The sequence below is a fragment of the Diadema setosum genome, chromosome 8 (genome assembly GCF_964275005.1).
Source record: "Diadema setosum chromosome 8, eeDiaSeto1, whole genome shotgun sequence".
In the NCBI taxonomy this organism is placed as follows: Eukaryota; Metazoa; Echinodermata; class Echinoidea; order Diadematoida; family Diadematidae; genus Diadema; species Diadema setosum.
The window spans coordinates 14,788,151-14,808,889 of record NC_092692.1 but is presented as its reverse complement, the minus strand read 5'-3'; the positions used below and the strand labels follow the sequence as shown (position 1 = coordinate 14,808,889).

The 20,739-nt window shown below is 35.1% G+C and overlaps 1 protein-coding gene across 1 annotated transcript in view; it reads left to right on the top strand.

The window, feature by feature from the left end:
• The first annotated feature begins 1,418 nt into the window (after positions 1-1,418).
• The window catches only part of LOC140232079 (tripartite motif-containing protein 2-like), a 36,050-nt gene continuing 16,729 nt past the window's right edge, over positions 1,419-20,739 (top strand). The window contains exon 1 of the mRNA XM_072312230.1: positions 1,419-1,444. Coding sequence (XP_072168331.1) covers positions 1,419-1,444 — 26 coding nt within the window. The remainder of the gene's footprint in view (positions 1,445-20,739) is intronic.

Sequence of the window (20,739 nt, the reverse complement as noted above, 5' to 3'; positions counted from 1 at the left end):
GGCTATGGCTTTAGTCCGACCAGACCCAAGACGCTGTCGCTATTTATACAGCAACTGGGCTGTGTGTAGGTGTAGTTAACCTCATATGCATGGCTTTCGCCGTTTCAAATGACTTACGTGAAAAGCAGTATGTGGGATCATGCTGATGACGGTAAAGGCAATTGGCAAAGAGCGTGATGACTTCAGCTCAGTCTAGATAACCTAGTTCTATTCTGTTCGATAAAAATAGACGAGAGCAAAAGCAACAAGTGCAGCAGCATCCCAGACTACACTATAAGTCATTAGTACAGACGAGTGAAAAGGGGCTACCTTACCATACTTACCACTGCACTGGCACTTCTCTTCAAATCAATACAAAAGCAAAAGCTACCTGTTGCGTTGTTGCGTTTGTGTTGGTCTCGCCTAGCTAGCTCTCGGCGCGGTGTGGCGCCGCGCCGTGCATGTGCACGGGAGTGCGACAAAACAGACGCCAAAGGCCGCGCAAAAGCGGCGGGTTGTTGAACCCACAAATGTAAAAACGCCCACAAATGTAAAAACGCCCACAAATGTAAAAATACATCGCCCACAAATGTAAAAATCGCCAACAAATGTAAAAAAACACTTTCCACAAATGTAAAAAATTTCAACCACAAATGTAAAAATGACAGCGCCCACAAATGTAAAAAACGCCTACTAATGTAGTAAAAAATTCAAACATTAACCACAAATGTAAAAAAAATTTACATTTGTGGTTGACGTATTTCTACTAAGTGGGCGTTTATGTAGACCCTTATTTCGTGCGTCTTACCTGCTACTAGACGCGCGCAACTTAATTGCATGTATTCGGTGTACTGTCACCTGTCAAAGCCGATCCGTTTTCAGTTACGAGCGACATACAGGGACTGGAGCTCTAAAACTATTAAAGGCCTTGTCACATTGTGTCTGGGGAAGCCTAGCTGCGGGTTGACTTGCGGGGAGGTGTTTTTTTTTTTGTTATGTTTTGTTTTGTTTTGTTTTGTTTTTTTCCTCCGGAGCTCCCCGCAGTGGTGTTGGCCCGCACTAGTACCCGAAGATGCGCACGCAAGTCTGATTTTCCAGTGTCGCTGGTCATCTGCGTGCATATTGAGGGTCAGTTACTGCCTCTCTGCTGGTTAGTTGAGAGTATAATAGACATTCTGTATGACTTTCTGCCATTTCAAATTACTGACTTTCTGCCATTTCAAATTACTTCGAGAGGGATTCCTTTGCAGATAAGTCATGCAGTCCTCACCCGCTGCCCAGAAACAGAAACTTGCAGGAAAACATACATACACACACACACACACACACACACACACACATGCACACACACATGCACACACACACACACACACACACACACACACACAAGACAGAAGACAAGCATAATGTTATCACAGTAGTACATGCAACGATACTCCATGGCAGGCCGGCATGCAAATAGCAGGTAAGTGGCACGCGTCTAGCATGTAAAACGCAAGTACGGAACTCTCTAACATCTTTGTCCACCCGCAGAAATTGTACTGCTCGTACTCGCAACAAGCCCGCGAAACTTGCCCGGAGGCGCAGCTGCCCGCCGGAAAGGTGTGACACGCAGCACACCGTAACACACAGACAGACACGCACGCACATCCATCTCCCCCGCTGAACTCTCCACTACTATACCCACACACACGCACTCGAACACGTACACATTATTTTACAAGAAGTGCACTGCTATCCTAAAGAAGTGAGTCTATTTATATCAACGTACTATAGTACTTGTCGTTTTTACATTTGTGGGCGACGTTTGAAATCATTTCTACATTAGTGGTCGATTTTCTACATTTGTGGGCGATGTATTTTTACATTTGTGGGTGTTTTTACATTTGTGGGCGTTTTTACATTTGTGGGTTTAACACGGGTACCTGCAACCTAGCTTTTATTTCACCCATAGAGCTGTATTATGCGATAATCACAGCTCTATAATTTCACCTCATCAGCAGCTGCAGTCGTAGCGATTCAATTTTATCACTGTCAAACAGTGAGTGTACTTGAATTCGATGGTCTAAATATCTCCACTAAATCTGGGATGATGATCAATTTGCTAGAGAATTACGTAAACTAACAAGTGCAGAATTTTTCTTCAAATTCATGACATTCTTCCGTCGAGATAGCTCGAGATGTAGGGCATGTTTGTCAATCAGTTAGCCCTAGCTAATAATATATCCCTCACCCTGTAAGTTACTGTACTAGATTCCCACAGCACTCTACTAACAGGCCTTTATAGTTGTATATTTTATACTTCAGTAAATATCAATTGCAAATCTTGCAATATTAGATGCAATCAATTGCAACTTCGGGCCGTTGCAATGAAGAAAGCTAAATTGTATTATTGATTGCACTTGATTGAATTGATCAGTGTTGATATAGAGTTATATAGAATTAACATGGTATTATGTTTGCTCAATAATTGGCAAGTTTAATTTGGATGACCTATTAGGCCTAACAATTGTTGTTTTTTATGATAGTTCTATTTGTTTTGTTTCCGGAGTCCATGTTTATTTATTTATTTATTTATTTATTCACCGTAAATTCAGCATTAAAAAAAAAGAGTACAGTAAAAGTATGACAAGCAATATACAACATATGAACAACAGTAGAATAATACATAGAATGCATCAAATATGGAAAAGAGGAAGAAAACAAGAGAGGGAAATAAGCAACGAATATGTACGGTAGGATAGCCCATTCAGCTCAGTCTACGAAGACATGGCTGTTCTTCCATGGCGTCCTAGTATAAAATTGATATTGACATCAGGAAAAAACAAACAAACAAACATTCAAACTGTAAAAAATGTGTATATCACTGACAAGAGAAAAAAGGACATTGTATGTCGACTAAGCTACAAAGAAAGTAAACATACTATAAAAGGATTACAAAAAATCTGGTACAAATGATATCAATTTACTAGAAAATGAAGCAGGACTACAAACAACTTTTAAGCTTGGAGGGAGATTGTTGTATTGCACAGCACCCCTATAATAAAAAGTTCTTTTACAGTATTCTGTCCTGGGTTTTGGCAATGCTAAGTTACCTGTTGACCTAAGCAAATAATTAAAATGACAATATTGGAATTGATCTTTTAAATACGGAGGTGCAAAATCATGTAATGCCTTAAAAACCATGGTGTTCAAATGGCAACAACGACGAGCTGCTAAAGACTTCCAGCCTAGACGTGCATGCAGCTCTCTGACCGACATATTAGTCTATACGGACTTATTCCTAATATTATTCGACATGCTCTGTTTTGAAGTTTCTGTAATAACATTGTGTGTTTAGAACTGGTTGAACCATATATGACATCTCCATAATCAAAGATAGGAAGAATAATTGCGTTATAAACAACTTTTAGATTGGACAGATTGATTGTATGTCGTAATCGGGATAACAACCGTACCAATTTACTTATTCGAATGCACATCTTATCAATATGGAGGTTCCATTTCAGACATGGATCTAAGATCATGCCAAGATATTTCGTAGAATGTACCAGACAGATAATATTTTTATTTACCAATAAATGTAGTTTATTGTACTTTTTTAACTTCATCTGAGAGCCGAATAACATACAAACAGTTTTATCTTGATTGAGGCTCAACTTCGATTCACACAACCAACTAAAAATGTTCTGTAGTTCAGAATTCAAAACAGACTCAATCATAATGATGTCTGAATGTGAAAAATAAATAACAGTATCATCCGCGTATAAATGTATTGAACAGGAATGGACTTGCTTGACTATGCTGTCAATATATATGATGAACAAGAGCGGGCCCAAAATTGACCCTTGCGGAACACCGTAATCGATATTGGCTTCCACTGATGTTGATGAACTAAAATGTGTATATATTCTGCGATCAGTTAAATAACTAGAGAACCATGACAAACAACTCTCAGCAACACCTATAGCAGATAACCTTCTTAACAGAATGCAAGGATCAACAGTATCGAACGCTTTGCGTAAGTCTATAAACACTGCACCGGTGTACTGACCGTGGTCTATGGCGGTCAGCCAATCATCAGTTACTTTTAATAAAGTAGAAATGGTTGAATGATTTTTCCTCAAGCCCGACTGGGCTTGGGATAAAATATTGTTATCTTTCAAGTAATTAGTCAGTTGGACTTGAACAAGCTTTTCCAATATTTTAGATACTGAACAAGCTTTTCCAATATTTTAGATACCGAAGACAGAATAGAAATGGGTCTATAATTATTTGGGGATGCTCTGTCTCCAGTTTTATATATTGGAATTATTTTTGATCTCTTCCAATTGGAAGGAAATGTACATGTTGTTTGTTATGTATATTAATGTCCTTCCCGAGCAGGTAACTTCCAATAGTATCTATTTGTTTGCTGATGACACGAACATTTTTAAACATGTTACTTCCAGTATATAGAGATGCTGTGTTTCTGCAAAAAGATCTCGATTGTCTTATTTCTTGGTCGAACAAGTGGCTTCATATAGGTTTTCACTCTAAAAAATGTTGTGTTCTTACGGTTGGCAACCAAGACAACCTGTATGATTACACTATGAATATTGGACATACTGTACATTACCTTTCCCACGTAGATTCATGCAAGGACCTAGGAGTCACGGTTGATTCTAAACTTAAGTTTGATCAACATTTTCAGGAACAAATAAACAAAGCCAATAAAATTATGAATTTAATAAGACGCACATTTGTTTATCTAAATAAAGACAATTTTTTTATTGTTATATAAAGCTTTGGTTAGACCTCATTTAGAATAAGCCCATGCGGTATGGAGTCCTTATTTGAAAAAAACATATTTCAGCTTTAGAAAATGTCCAACGGAGGGCCACAAAATTATAGTACGTGAAATAAGATCTCTATCTTATGAACAGAGATTGAGGCACCTCGGACTTTCAACTCTAGCATACCGCAGGGCGAGAGGTGATATGATTGAAGTTTTTAAATTATTTCATAAATATGATCAGGAAGTAGTGCCTGATTTGGGTTTAATAAAAAATGCACAAGAGGACATAGTAAAAAGTTACATATTTTTCGATCACATACCACTACAAGAAGAAACTCATTTTACATGCGTATCAGGAAACCATGGAATAGTTTACCAAGAAATTTAATAGATGCACCCAGTGTCTTCAGTTTTGAAGTTGGTTTGGATAAATTCTGGGATAATGAACTCATGAAATTTAAGTTCGACGCCACGCCACCTGGTCATGACCCAGCTCATCTCAAGCACTAAACCTGGATCTGAATAGAGGCTCAGCCTGCGTTCAGAATTTTCCATAGGTATCCCTAGGTAGGTATAAGTAGAAACTGCGACCTCAATATTGGTTTTTATTTTGTAGTAGGCCTAAAGGTAATTTCAATGTTCAAGACGGATATTTTTATACTACATGTAGTATCTTCTTTTTTTTTTAGATTATTATTCATGTATCTTTTACTGTTTTGTACACCGTGATTTTAATTTGTTCAAATTGGTTTTATGTAACAAAAAAAAAAAATGTCCATAATTAAGCCTACTGCCTGCCATGGATGTTCTTGATTATAGGCCTAAGATACCTTTTCAATTCAAGACAATATTGTAGATATCTGTTTATATTTCATAACAATGAAGATACATCAAAATAAAAAATACTTGAATATTCAATAACCCCACCTACCAGAAATACAAATGGATTGTTGAGTCATTATGTAAAAGAATATAAATAAACACACGATTTACATGTCCTGAAAACAGCAAGCATGTTTTATTGCTTGTCACATAATTATTAAGGAGAATGAAGTCCAAATATTTTGCGCGGATTGAGTGAATACATCAATTTTAGTAAAACGCATTTTAGGAAAATCGGATTTATTGTTTGTTTGTTTGTTTGCTTTTATTTCTGCATTCAATCAAATGCAATTTGAATGCAAACTTCAAAAAGTACAAAGACAAAGAATAACAAGTGCAATGAAATGAATCGATAGCAGTACATAAATAGATTCACATAGGTGATTGCATTGAGCAATGTTGATACACAGAAACATGAAATAAAATATACAGTATTTTTCAGTAAACAACAGAGATAATTGAATGCAGGAGACCACCATCATAAGCGATTAAACTTGAAATGGATGGAGGCCTCATAAAATGACTATCCAACGACATAACTCTCTTGGAGGAAGGTGATCAGGTGAGTGCAGTGCAGTTGCAGGTGAGAGTGCAAGATGCAGTTGAAGGAAGAAAATAGAGATTGACAATAAGATGACAATCTATACTATAAATATTTGTTAGCTCAATTGGTTTGGAGAATATAATTGTATCAAATATCGTTTAAGTGAAGCTTTCAAAGAATAAATACTTGAACAAGACTTTATATTATCCGGGAGATTATTCCAAATATCCGGACCCGAATATCTTATAGATTTATGTGTCACTAATAATTTGGGATTCAAAAGGTGGAAATTTCTACATATACGAGTAGGGTACGAATGGACAGAAGTATTGAACCTAAACATGTTATCAAACGATGATGGAAGTTGATGATGTATATATTTGAACATAATTACTGCTACTTGAATAATATTCAAATCAAAAACCTTCAATGTTTTAAGCTCATGAAATAAAGAATCAGTATGAGCCAGAAAATGCGATCCTGTACAAATACGTATAACTTTCTTTTGTAATTTAAATATAGAATTTATTTTGGTAGAGCCGCAAGTACCCCATACAACATTGCAATAACTTATATATGGGAGAATTAAGGAATTATATAATAGAAATAAAGTTGAACGAGGAAGAAAGAACTTCAGCTTGGAAATTATCCCTATATTTCTAGAAATACACATTGTAACATGATGTAAATGCTCATTCCAAGTCAAACTTTCATCTATATATACTCCTAGAAATTTTGAATTCATTTTCTTTTCTAATGGGATATCATCAATGTTAATATGTATCAACGTATCTTCATTATGAGAATGAAGTTTGAAATGAATAAAATGAGTCTTTTTTATATTCAAAGAAAGTTTATTAGACTTAAACCAATTTGATACTTTACTAATTTCAATATTTAGAGTGTCATTTAAAATCTTAAGATCTTTATGAGAATAAAATATATTCGTATCGTCAGCAAATAGAACAAAAGAGAGAAGAGAGGATGTATTTATAATATCATTAACATAAAGAAGGAATAATAATGGGCCTAGAATTGAGCCTTGAGGAACACCACATTTAATTAAAAGGGGGTCAGATTCACAACCATTAAAAATAACATATTGTCTTCTATTAGTTAGATAATCTTTAAGCCATAAATGTGCTTGTCCTCGAATACCATAATGACTAAGTTTCGTGAGTAAAATAGAATGATCAAGAGTATCAAATGCTTTACTCAAATCACAAAATATACCTGCAACATGTTCTTTGTTTGCAAAAGCACTCGTAATTTTGTCATAAATTTGTGTTAGTGCTAAATCAGTTGAATAATTTTTTCTGAAACCATATTGATTGGGAATAAGTAAATCATACTTATTAATAAATTTAAGAAGTCTATTATAAACAATTTTTTCTAAGATTTTGGATATACTAGGCAATAAAGAAATAGGACGATAATTGCTAATTTCATGAGGATCATCTTTTTTATGTACAGGATTTACTTTCGCTATTTTCAGCAGATCAGGGAAAATACCTTGTGATAAAGAAAGATTAAATATATAACTTAACGGTTCTGCGAGTGGATAAACTATTTCTTTCAATAACATCATACTTATTTTATCAGAGCCACAAGATTTAGAGCTATTTAAAGATTTAGTGATACTAATGATTTCACTGGGACTTGTTGGATTAAGATAAATAGACTCTTGATTTTGGTCAAAAAGATAATCTGTAAAATGAGCAGAAGTATTGCTAATTTTAGTAGCAAGTTCCGGACCGATATTAACGAAAAATGAGTTAAATGAATTAGCATACATATTGGGATCATTTATTTTAATACCGTTTAATGTGATATCATCCGCTGGCGGAGAATCAGGCTTTTTACCTAGGACCTCTTTAATAATTTTCCATGTTGCATTAATATTCGAAGAAACCTTTTTCATTCTGTCAGAAAAATATAATCTGCGGGATAAACGAATCAATTTTGTCAATTTATTTCGATAAACTTTATACATATTCAAATTATATTCAGTTGGGTTACGAATGTGTAACTTATACAAAAAATTACGAGTTTTTATGGATTTCAAAATACCTTTTGTAATCCAAGGATTTCTTGGTTTATTTCGGTTAATTCTTATTCTGCATAAAGGAATATTATTTTCATAATAATATAATAATTTATCATTAAAACATTTATATGCCAAATTAACATTGTTAATACTATAAATATCTGTCCATTCCTCTAAAAATAAATTCTGTTTCAATAATTCCACATTACGTTTTGACTCTTTATAATACCATATTTTATCATGTAATTTATTACGACCCACTTTACATTCACAAATTGAAAATATTGGTAAATGATCAGAAACTTCAGAACATAATATACCCCCCATAATTGTATTATTATACACATTCGAAAATATATTATCAATCTGAGTTGACGAGTGTGGATTTATCCTGGTGGGTTTATTTATTTATCTATTTATCTGTTTGTATAATATTTATTTGTGTGTGTATATCTATCTATCTATATATATAATGATAATATATCCATCTGCTCATTTATTAGTCTCTCTCCAATTGAGGCAAGAGCTGTTGTACATTGTATGTCTACACACGATGTGCATATAGGCCTATAGTTACTTTGCTCATTTTGAGAACGACGAAGTCAATTGTAATGAAGTCATACTCGAAGGTTTGATTTGATTTGATTTGATTTATTGGTTTCTGTATCATCATTGTACATACACACATTCATGTACAAACACAAAGTATTTTCTTGTTCATTGCCTGTGTACAATGTACAGCAAAAGTACAACAAAACATACCACAATGAATAATACAGAGGGGCTACAGCATAAGCGCAGCTTGATTTGCGTGCAGCCCCCGTAGCATAACATGATATTATAATATAGGACATCGTTGATCGATTTCATGGCATAACGGGTCGGAAAAGTTCCATCACTTTCTGATACCATTTAAATCTCCCGCATCAATCACAACAAACAACCCGCAGACCAATTCGAAGTAATGTTTATATAATTTGGATCGATCACACGTGGATGCACTCCGTAAATTGGGCTGTTCGTTTCAAGCATATCCAGTCTTTATTATTCAGAAGACTTGATACTATCTCGTTTAACGTTATAAGCTTTATCTAATACAGAGCCAGCTTTACTCCCTGGGCAGATATATCACTCCAGGCTATCATGTGTCGCTCCTCCAACGTACCTTATTATATTCATATTCATATCTTTGATAAGAATGAGGAAACAATGTGTATTGAGAGGAGAGATTCCTGTAATGGATTGGTAGATATGCATGATTTTAATCCTTGTTGGGTACCGAAAACTTCAATTTTGTGCTTGTATATCAACGCGTTGTTGTCGCTGCTTTGTGTGTGTGTGTGTGTGTGTGTGTGTGTGTGTGTGTGTGTGTGTGTGTGTGTATGTATGTATGTATGTGTGTGTGGTATAATGCTCAATATCCCTCGCTGTAATAGTAATTTTGTTCGGGCAAATAGAATCAGGAAAAAAGAAAAAGACGTCAAAGTCATGTCAAAGCAAAACATAAAAACGGGTCGTGTCCATCTCGCTAATCTCAAGCACTCTTGAAGAATCAATTACGATTAAGTCCCTGGGCACCAACTTTATCCTTCTATACATATTGTTTTTCATCCGGATGTGTGGTAATATAACCATATACAGCAGAACTACTCATCAAAATTAATTACTGGCATATTCTAAACAAGTGTTATGATACAAAGAGCAAACCTGGAACGTGTGTGTGTGTGTGTGGGGGGGGGGGGGCTCGCTCCCCCCACTTTTTTTTTTTTTTGCATCCGTACATAGGAATGCATAGGGTGTCACCACTTTGCCCCCCCCCCACTTTTTTTTTAACCCCGGAAGTGGCAGTAGAAAACAAATAATTAAGCCCTTTTGCTTGTCAGCTGAAGAAACCCGGAAGTGGCACCAGAAGTTAGCTTGTTAGCTCGTGAAACCCGGAAGTTTACCACTTTCAAAAACAGGGCACCGGGCGGTGCTTGTCATTTTGAAGAAAATATTGACGAGAATGATCGTTTAGACTGCGATTTACTACAAGGTTGTGATGATAATGAATCACTGACTCTAGGAAACTGCAACTCGGTTAGATGATCATTCCGAGAGGCTCAAGTGCAACTCCATAGCTACAATGCATGTTATACATGTCTTACACACTTCAATAACTTAAAAAACTAAGCAGAGGCTGATGATCTCCAAATAGACTATGATATCGTAAAAGCGATATGGCTCTCCTCCGAGAATGCAACCATGAGAAGAGAGGAAAAAGGTGGAAAATTTGTATAAGTGAAACATTATGTGTAAAAATCATTCATGGCGGAATATTCTCTTCCTACCTCCCTGCTCCCAGCGCAACGTAGAAAAGAAAAAAATGTACAGTGATATTGATCCAGCAACACCTTACACCACTGATGCGATCGTCTGCTCAGCACTTTAGGATGATATCGTTCCGCACACTGCCGGGCGCGACAAGCGGTGCATTCTCATTTTCACTCCTCAGTGATCGGATTAGACCTATTCATTCTAATTCGTTTCCATGGCAACGCAACAATATGCACATGGCGGCCATCTCCTCTTTCGTTTATTTTCAGTTACTCACTTTTATAGCATTTGGTTGTTGTTCTTTGTGGCTGTCTGTGATCCATTACAAATAATATAAGCACCTGCTCTCCTCATCTCTCCCTCCTCCCCCCCCCCCCATGATCTTTCTCTCTTTCTGTGCCGTTCGTCGTTTACAAAATGTATGTCTTAACAGGGCGGTCTCTCTTCTACCTCCCTGGTTTTAATTTCGTTAGTACATGTGAAAGAGTATTAGTATACAAGAGTAAGAACGAGAAAGTGAAGAAGCCTACGACGGAAAACGGATGGGGGGGGGGAGGGAGGGGGTCTGGAAGAGGGAGAGAGAGAGAGAGAGAGAGAGAGAGAGGAAGCAATCCTGTTTTATCACTGTTTCTTCCTATCTTTGCTGGTAATGGGCGCCATGTGGTACTTAATACTTAATACCTTATAGCTCAAAGAACAGACCATCCATGATTATTGTATTATTCTCCCGCTCGCATCTTTCTTGAATTCAAATGCCGCGTGCATACCTGACATACTACCTGAGGCATGCTGATGTTAGGCACATATTCCATCCAAAGTCAATGAGATGCATTCTGGAATTTCGCATTGTTACAATTCAATTCAATTCAATTCAATTCAATTCAATTCAATTCAATTCAATTCAATTCAATTCTATTCTATTCAATTCAATTCAATTCAATTCGATTCAATTCAATTCAATTCAATTCAATTCAATTCATTCAATTCAATTCAATTTTTATTTCATTTTTTCGAAAAGAACATAGACATTTCTCTTTCTTTGGAAACAGAGAATAAGGTGGCTTTTATTTCTGTATGTGTGTTTGTTCGTATAAGAAAATTCCTTTGTGAAAATGATTTTCTTTTCCATTCTAAATGGTTCCAAATGATTCTAAATTCTTTTATGGATGACGAAGTTTATCAAACCTTCACGACAAATGACATCAGAAATTAATTTCGGACATCATTATATTTTGAACGGTAATAGAATTTATTGTGTGATCGTGACGAAGCGAATGATCTTAACAGCTGTATCGTCGTTATGAGGAAAATTCACCATCAGCCGACAGGTTTTGGCCAAATTATTACTAATTCACTTTCCTGGTAGGTCCTATAGGCCTATGGAAGATGAATATTTCTCAGGTAAGTGATTGTATCAAGTATCAAGGGATATAGTGATGCTTTGTTAGGAGAGAGTGCAACGAGCTTTCTGTAGGGTGTTAGCTAAATCTTGACTCTCATTACGAAGTGAATTTGACGGGATGGCAAGATTCATCGAGCAATATGCCATGTTCAATACAAGATTAAGGATAGCACACAATTACACAACATTGTATACCATGTTGTTGTCTATGTGTAATGAAAAGCACTCTTTTGCTTTGGAATACCTGAGTATAAGTGAACAATAGAGAATAAATTAACTGAGATAAGCTGCCAGAGATATCACTCAGATTTAGGATATAAATATTAGGACATTCCATGAAGAACGCATCGGTATAAGTGATGAAAATCTTGGAAGTCTTTATATAATCCCTACAATCCAAATGTGCGTTGACCTTCATTGATGTCTCTTGGTCTGTACATAACCAAATTACTGAATACTTCATGAAAGTATATTATGTTTTATCATTAATGGCATTTATATTTGAATGCATTTTCTCTCAATTTCTGCACGCCCTGTTAAAGGGATGATACGGTATTGGTGGAGAAGTTATGATATAGTACGGAGCATACCAGTTTAAGAGGAATTCAAAGTTTATTTGATGAAAATCGGGTTTGGAATGACTGAAACATCCTAAAACAAAGTAAAACAAAGCGATCGTAATAAAGTGTGGGTCCCACACTTTTTAGAATCGCTCTTTTTTGGATATCTCAACCATTTCAAAACCAATTTTCATAAACATTTAATTCCTCATAGAATTACATGCTCTTTCATATTTCATATGAGGCTTCTCATTATCTCACCAAAATTTAATTCCTCATAGAATTACATACTCTTTCATATTTCATAAGAGGTTTCTCATTATCTCACCAAAAAATGTTAGAAACCTGAAATTAGATCTCAACCAAAACTATACGATCCCTTTAAGATCCACCTCTAAAAAATCCTCCAAATCATCTTTCTTCATATTCCAGCTGTGAAGTATACATCATCATCCTGTAACACTTGAGCGGAACAATATTTCTACCTGCACTATACTCATAACAACATCACAATAATTATCTTTTAATGCAAATGTTTCTGCCAAAATCATGGTATAAGCACATAGGGCACATTATTACCATGATACTCTATGCCTGTTTTTCATCTCAAGTGTAACAGGATGATGTCATAGCCGAAATATTATGAACAAAGATGATATGAAGGACTTTATTTTGATACGGTGGGGTGCAGAAAAGAAAAAAAAACCCGATGAATGATGAATATTTTCATAAAACATTTTAGTGATTTGATTATGTACAGACGAAAATGTATCGATAAAGGTCAACCACACATTTGGATTGCAAGGACCCTTTAAATTGACACAAGGACAAGACAGTAACCAACTGGAATTGATCTTTTTTTTTTCTAAGATCAAATGTAGACAAGAGAGATGTACGTACATAGATAGAAATAGAGGAAGGGAGGGAGGGAGGGAGAGAAAAGAGGGTGGGATAGGGAGAGCATGTCGGGATAAATCTTTCAAGGGTCCATCGTCTTTCCAGATTTCTCGATAGCGACTAACCTCAATCAAGCAATGGTGATAAGGTGATTACTTTACTTCTTTAAATTCCCGTTTATGGTTAAAAGTCTTGTGCTTGTCTGTATGTATATCTGTTTGTTTGTCATGAGCTGAGTTTTTGTTTTGCCTTATTTTGTTTGGTTTTGTTTTTTAGACTTTGCCGCGAGGAACTAAAATCCTCTTAAGTATTTAAGTGGCCATGCGGCAATTTCCTAATTTTGTCGCAGTCAAACTTCGAAAAGTGAGAAGGCGGCGTCGCGCTGCTTCTCGAATTCCTGTATATTAAGTGAGTATAACAGTCATCTAAAGCGGTAGAGCTCCATTTCTAATAGCTGCAGAATTCAAGAGGAGAGTATCCGATATCCTCAGAGCGGATAAACCGCTCATCCAGATACCCATTTATCACCACTTGGAGTGATACCATGTTTGATCCCTGTGCAACCGAACGTCCGGCATCGGAGAATATAGAAATTCATGAGGATAGCCAAAAACAGACAAGAATAGATATTTCAAATGCACTGACCGCAAGCCGGGCGTAGTCTCCTTGCTCCCTTCAATCCTTCACCTCCATTTCGAAGGTCACTCATGTCGTTAATGATAATTTTCGATTTTTCTTCCTTCTTGGTTCAATTCAGCTTACATTAATTTCCACTTTCACATGTAAATATGACACAGACTGAAGTAATTAAACAAGACAATTACAAGTGTGTATAGGGATCACCGATTTGAAGTAGGTACATGATTCTATAGCCTAATTAATCTAAAGGTACATGACGCTCAACATGACATAATGACAGGTAACATTTCTTGCAAGGGTAGAATCTTTGGCAATGCTTGTCAGTTCTTGACGTCAAGTATATGTACAATGATTTAAAGAGAATGTGAAGAGAATTCCTTAAAATTTCATTTTGTTTATAATGGAAAGTATATACACACGACCTCTATTAACTAATATGTTAAGGGTAAAAATTAATCGCATCGCTTTCTGAAGAGGAAATTAAGTACTTTTTCATCAGGAGAAACGAAAATAAGTTAAATTTCCATTATGTTTTCTTTATATCATTGTCCTTATGGACCGTCACAAAGCTTTGTAGCCTTCTCTTCCAGCGACAAGCGCATCAAAATGTAAAAAAAAAAAATCCTCCCTGTTGAATGAATTGTCCGATTTTCCGCAAGCTTCGTTGATGTGTTCTACTAACAGTAATATCGCTGCATTCCGTCAATTCTAATTCGGGATTCATTCTCCATTCTCAATTATCAATTTATTTCTTGCAAAATCTGAGTACTTAATCTCCTTTAGATGAGGGCGTATACTTAGTATTAGTCGCGCATGGGATCCGATTACCGGGGTTATGAATTTTTATCGAGTGACTATAGATCATACACGAGGATTGACCCAAAGGGGATCAGTGGTTTTACTTCATTTCCTTTCTATTTGTTGGACGCAGCCTGATGAAGGAGGACAGTAGCTCTATAAATATGGAGAAATTGGTAAGTAAATCATGAAAACGCGAATTACTGAATCAATGTGAGGCATTAATCGCAGGGGCGCCTCGAACGAATAGTTACGGTCATCTGACTGTGATGTGGAGGTAGTGATACCTCATTATTTTTCCCCTTTCTGCAGGTAAATTGTCCCCAAAGAAACACTAAGTTGTTACGGGTTCTGCGGAAAGGAATTTTTATGCTGATATCAACTACAGAGATGCATGGAGGAATTCAGTTTATTTTGCATGTCTGTGTGTGTGTGTATGTGTGTGTGTGTGTGTGTGTGTGAGGGTGTGTGTGTACAGTGCACGTATGTCGGGTAAGAAATTACTGTTAAGTTATGTGTGTAGAGTACGCACACTTTGCAGAAACTCTTTTTTTTCTTCTTCTTCTTCTTTTTTCGTATGGCTTTGGTGGAGGGCCGCTTTCAATCATCTCCTTATGGTATGGAAAGTGGGTTAGTTGTTTTGGTATGGAGGTTTATTTTTGTAGTGTTTGAAGTTATGTACAGGGTAGGTATATGTAGCACATGGGTATCAGGTTTTTGTTACCGAATTAGATATTGGGATAAGTTAGGCTGCAATAGGAGGGAGGGAGGGGGGATTAATTCTAGGAGTGAAGGGTGTGAGGTGAGTGTTGTGTGCTTGAGGTGTTGTGAGCGTGAATGTTATGGGATGTCAAGTCGTGGTAGGGTTGCCTGTTTCCATTTTAAGGAGTTATTTTCAGTCAGCGCAAGTTCGCACTTTGCAATTTCCTGTCTGTGTAATCAGTTAGGAAGAAATGTCCTGGGAAAGAAAGTTTTTTGTGAGCATGTTTGGGGTGTGATTGAATTATCTGTTGGGAATAAGGTTGTTAGAATTTTTGGGATATGTGATGTAGTATATGAATAGTCTGTCTTCTTGTACATTTATGTCTTTAAATGTAAGAGGAATAAGAGATAAGTTGAAAAGGAAGAATATTTTTGAATGGTGTAAAAGTAAAGGGAGTGATATAATTTTATTACAAGAAACATATAGTACACGGGAGGTGGAAGATATATGGAAGTAAGATTGGGATGGACCTATGTTTTTCAGTCATGGATCAAATCATAGTCAGGGTGTATTAACGTTGATATCTTCACATTTAAAATTAAAGATTGAAAAAGTGGTAATAGATGATGATGGAAGATATGTTATTTTCAAAGGTGATATGCAAGGGGTTACTTTGGTAATGGGAAATTGTTATTTCCCTACAAGAGATAAAGAGAGAATGCAAGTGGAGTTTTTGCAGAAATTAGATATTAGTGTATCTAGGTTGTATAATCCTAATCAATTGTTTTTTTATAGGAGGGGATTTTAATTTGATAATGAATGGAAGTTTAGATTATATGGGACCAAGGAAGGTGTTGAAAACTGTCTTTAATGAAAAATTTGAAGATTTTTTGAATAAATATAATTTGATAGATATATGGAGAAAGAGAAATCTGAATAAACAACAATTTACGTTTAGACAAAAATGGCCTGTTATTCAAAGCCGTTTAGATTACTGGTTTTGTTCTTCTAGTTTACAACACTCTGTGAAAAGTGTGAAATAATAACGTCAATAACGCCTGATCACTCTGGTGTTTTGTTACAGGTTGAACAGTTGGTAGATATATTTTGTTATGGTAAGTCATACTGGAAATTTAATAACAGTTTATGTATGGATAGAGAATTTGTTGAAAAATTTAGTAATGAAATAATTAGATTAAGGGAAGAATTGAGTTTGAGTATTCAGGGTAAACGATTGTTATGGGATTTTATGAAAATGAAAATGAGGGGATATATTATAAGTTATTCTAAAGATAAAGCAAAATTGAGAAGAAGTAGAATAGAGGAGTTAGAAAGAAATATTGAGGAATTAGAGAACCAGATATTAGTTTCATCCAGCAATGCGGTAGTAGATGATATAGAGGAGAAGAAATCGGAGTTACGAAAAATATATGAGTACTCTCGACAAGGTTTGAGAGTTCGGTCTAGGGCTGAATGGTTTGAAGAAGGAGAAACAAAAACACAGTATTTTGAACAATTGTTGAAATCTAATAAAAAGAAAAGTGTTATTAAGGAAATATATGATAATAAAGAACAGTTGATAAAGGATGTAAATGGAATAATGAAAGTAATTAGGTTATTTTATGAAAAGTTGTATTCTAATAATGATGAAAATATTTATGATATAAACTGTGTATTTTTTGATGATATTCCGAAATTAAGTGAAGAGAGTAGAGAAAGTTGTGAAGGGAAAGTTAATATAAATGAATGTTTTATGGTTTTAAAAGAAATGAAAGGTAATAAAGCTCCTGGAAACGATGGTTTCACAGTGGAGTTTTATCTCACTTTCTGGTCGGTTCTGGGGCAAATGATGGTAGATGCTCTGAATGAGGCATATGATGAAGGGGCTTTATCAATATCAGAAAAGCAAGGTGTTATTACTTTATTAGAAAAAGAAAATAGGGATGTACTATACATCAAAAATTATAGACCAATTACACTTTTGAATGTAGATTATAAGATATTATCTAAGGTCTTATCAAATAGAATTAAAGAAGTTTTGGGAGAGATTATTCATTTTAATCAAGTTGGGTACATAAAGAATAGGAATATAGGAGAAGCGGTAAGATTAGTAGATGTTTTATGTTATTTCATTCTTTGCACTATACAAGTGGGTTTTTGGTCACAGTGGATTTCGAAAAAGCGTTTGATTCAGTTGCACATGAATTTTTATTTCGGGTCTTACATACACTCTACTGGTTATTTCAAAATCAAGAGAGGGGTTAGGCAAGGTGATCCCCTGTCTCCGTATTTGTTTTTATTAGTAATTGAAACACTGGCACAAGTAGTAAGGAAAGATAACACTGTAAAAGGAATATGTTTTGGGGGAAATGAAATAAAGCAAATTTTATATGCGGATGATATTTCGTTGTTTATAAAGGACATAAAATCTTTAAATAGGTTACAGTATATTTTTGATGAATTCGGGAAAATAAGCGGTTTAATTGTAAATAAAGAAAAATTTAATTTTTTGTGGATGGGTAAGGATACAGAGAAACCTGTATTATCTGTATCTGGAAAATATGTTGATGCAGTTAAAATTTTGGGGGTGAATTTTGCAAGAGATGTGAGGGGGATGAATGAGATCAATTTTAAAGAAATATTAAGTAGAATAAAAAAGTTGTTAGGATGGTGGAAACAGCGTGATTTAACACTCATGGGAAAAATTCATTTGTTGAAAACTTATGCATTATCAAGGTTAAATTATGTTTCATCACTCATAGTTGTTCCTCAATGGATATTTCCTAAATTGGATAAGATGATTTTTGAATTTTTGTGGAATGGTAAAGACCGGGTAAAAAGGAATATTATGTATCAAGATTATGTTAATGGGGGACTGCGAATGATAAATTTTAAGTTGTTTGTCAAAACGCAACGTATTATGTGGCTGAAACGTTTATTGTATGGTGAGAAGAAATCTGGGTGGAAAATGTATTTTGATTTTAGTTTTCGATCAGTAGGAATAAGGTTCTTATTTTTATGTGACTATGAATGGTATAGATTGACATTGACAAATCCAGTTCCACCTTTTTATTTAGAAATGGTTAAGGTATGGCAGGAAATGGATAAATGTAGGAATTTTGAAGATGAAGTGATGAATCCAGTTATATTTAATAATAGAAAAGTATGTATAAAAGGGAAGAGTATTTTTGATTGTGATTTATATGAAAAAGGTGTTTATAATGTACATCATATTTTACAAGGAGGTTTTATTAAACCCGTTGGGTATTTTCGAAATTTAGGTATTATGGGAAATGGTATATTTAAGATAAATGATATTTATAATGTTCTTCCAGAAAAGTGGAAAGAGTCCACAGGGAGTGTAAGGTTTCAGCAAATTGATGTATTAAATTATGATATACAGGTGAAGATTTTTGGTAAGATATTAGAATTTCAAAATATTAAGTCAAAAATAGTGTATGAGTATTTTGTTACAGCTTTACAAGAATTGTATACTCTGGAAATAAGATATGGTGAAGTGAAGTATGATTGCAGTGATAAGGAAATTAGAAATTTATTTCTTAGACATAGAAGCACGGCTTTACTTAGTAAACATAGGGAATTTCAGTTTAAGTTGTTACACGGGGTGATATATACAACGGAACATTTGTTTAAGTTTGGTTTTGTGAATGATAATCTTTGTTCTTTTTGTCAATTGGAAAGGGAAACTTATTCACATATATTTTTTGATTGTGTGAAAGTAAAGCCGATATGGCAGTTTCTTATTGAGTTTTATGATTTAGTTGAGTTAGAAGAATTAGAATGGAGAGATATTTTTTTAGGTTTACGAGGTAGTTCAAATCGAATCAAATGCGTGAATGCCTTAATAATTTTTATGAAAATTGTAATATTTCGGTCAAGAGAACAAAATAAGTTACCCAAGAGGGAAAAGATAAAGAAATTTGTTCTGGATTTTATAGAGGAGGAAAAGAACGTTGCGGTTAAAGCAGGTAAGCTCGGTTTTCGTTTGCAAAAATGGGAGCAGTTGAAACTTTCATAGAGTCAGATGTATGGTCAGTTTAGGTTTTAGCCGTATTAATGTTTAGGAATTGGTATATGTATCAGCATTATGCTGGTCACTTTTTTTCCCCCATGTAAAATGTTTAGTTAGCTTCGGTTTTAATTTGGTGTGTGTTTAAATGTCAAAGAAACAGGTAACCAAGATACCACAAGTATGTAGTGTGATTTGGCGTGCAAATGTTGGTGTTTGTGAGTGCGCACTGGTGGGTATGTTGTTGTTGTTTTGGTTGATGTCTAGTGCATATATGGGTGTGTGTGTGTGTTGAGGTAAGGCTACGGGGGGGGTGTTAGTGGGGAAATAGGTGGGGATGGTTAGGGTTATAGGTAGATGTAGTTAGGTTAGAGTAGAGTAATGGTTAGCGGGGAAATAGGTGGGGATGGTTAGGTAGATGTAGTTAGGCAATGGTAGAATAATGGTTAAGGGGTCAGGCAGGAATATGGTTTGTTTTGATGATATACACATATGGTTATTTTGTGCTTGTACGGGGGGGGGGAGGGGTGGTTGATAGGTTAGATGAAAAAAAAATGAGTTTTGTTCGGTTAAGTAAAGAATGCTTTTTTTATATGTTTTAGGAAGTGCTGTATTCTCAAAAGAGTGTAAGAGAATTTATATAATGAAGTGGATATTGAGCAATCTGATCAAGTTGATCAAGATTTTTTTTTCCCTTTAAGAGTTATACTTTATCTGATATATTTATGTATATAGTGTGTGCTCTGCCAAAAAAAAAAAAAGAAAAAAAAAGGAAGTTAAGTGAAAAAGTGATTGAGTAGCACACATTTCTTAGTCGGTCTGTGAGTGATAAGGCACATTCGAATTGGCTTGATTAGGCTGATCAAAATAGCTTTTTCTGAGAATTATGTAGATTTTTATGTCATTTCCCTTATAAAAACAGGGTATGATTTGGTAAAAAGAATCAAATATATTGTACTGTATGTTTGAAAAATGATTTAGCAGCACAAGAAAGAAGAATACAGCTGCTTTCTTTTTTTTTTGTTGGTGGATGTCTTAATTTTATTGTTAATATGGATTTCACATTGAATGAAACTCAAATAAAAGAATATTATTAAAAAAAAAATGAATGTGCGTGCGTGTGCGTGTGTGTGTGTGTGTGTTTAGAGTGTTGGTTCTTAAATTC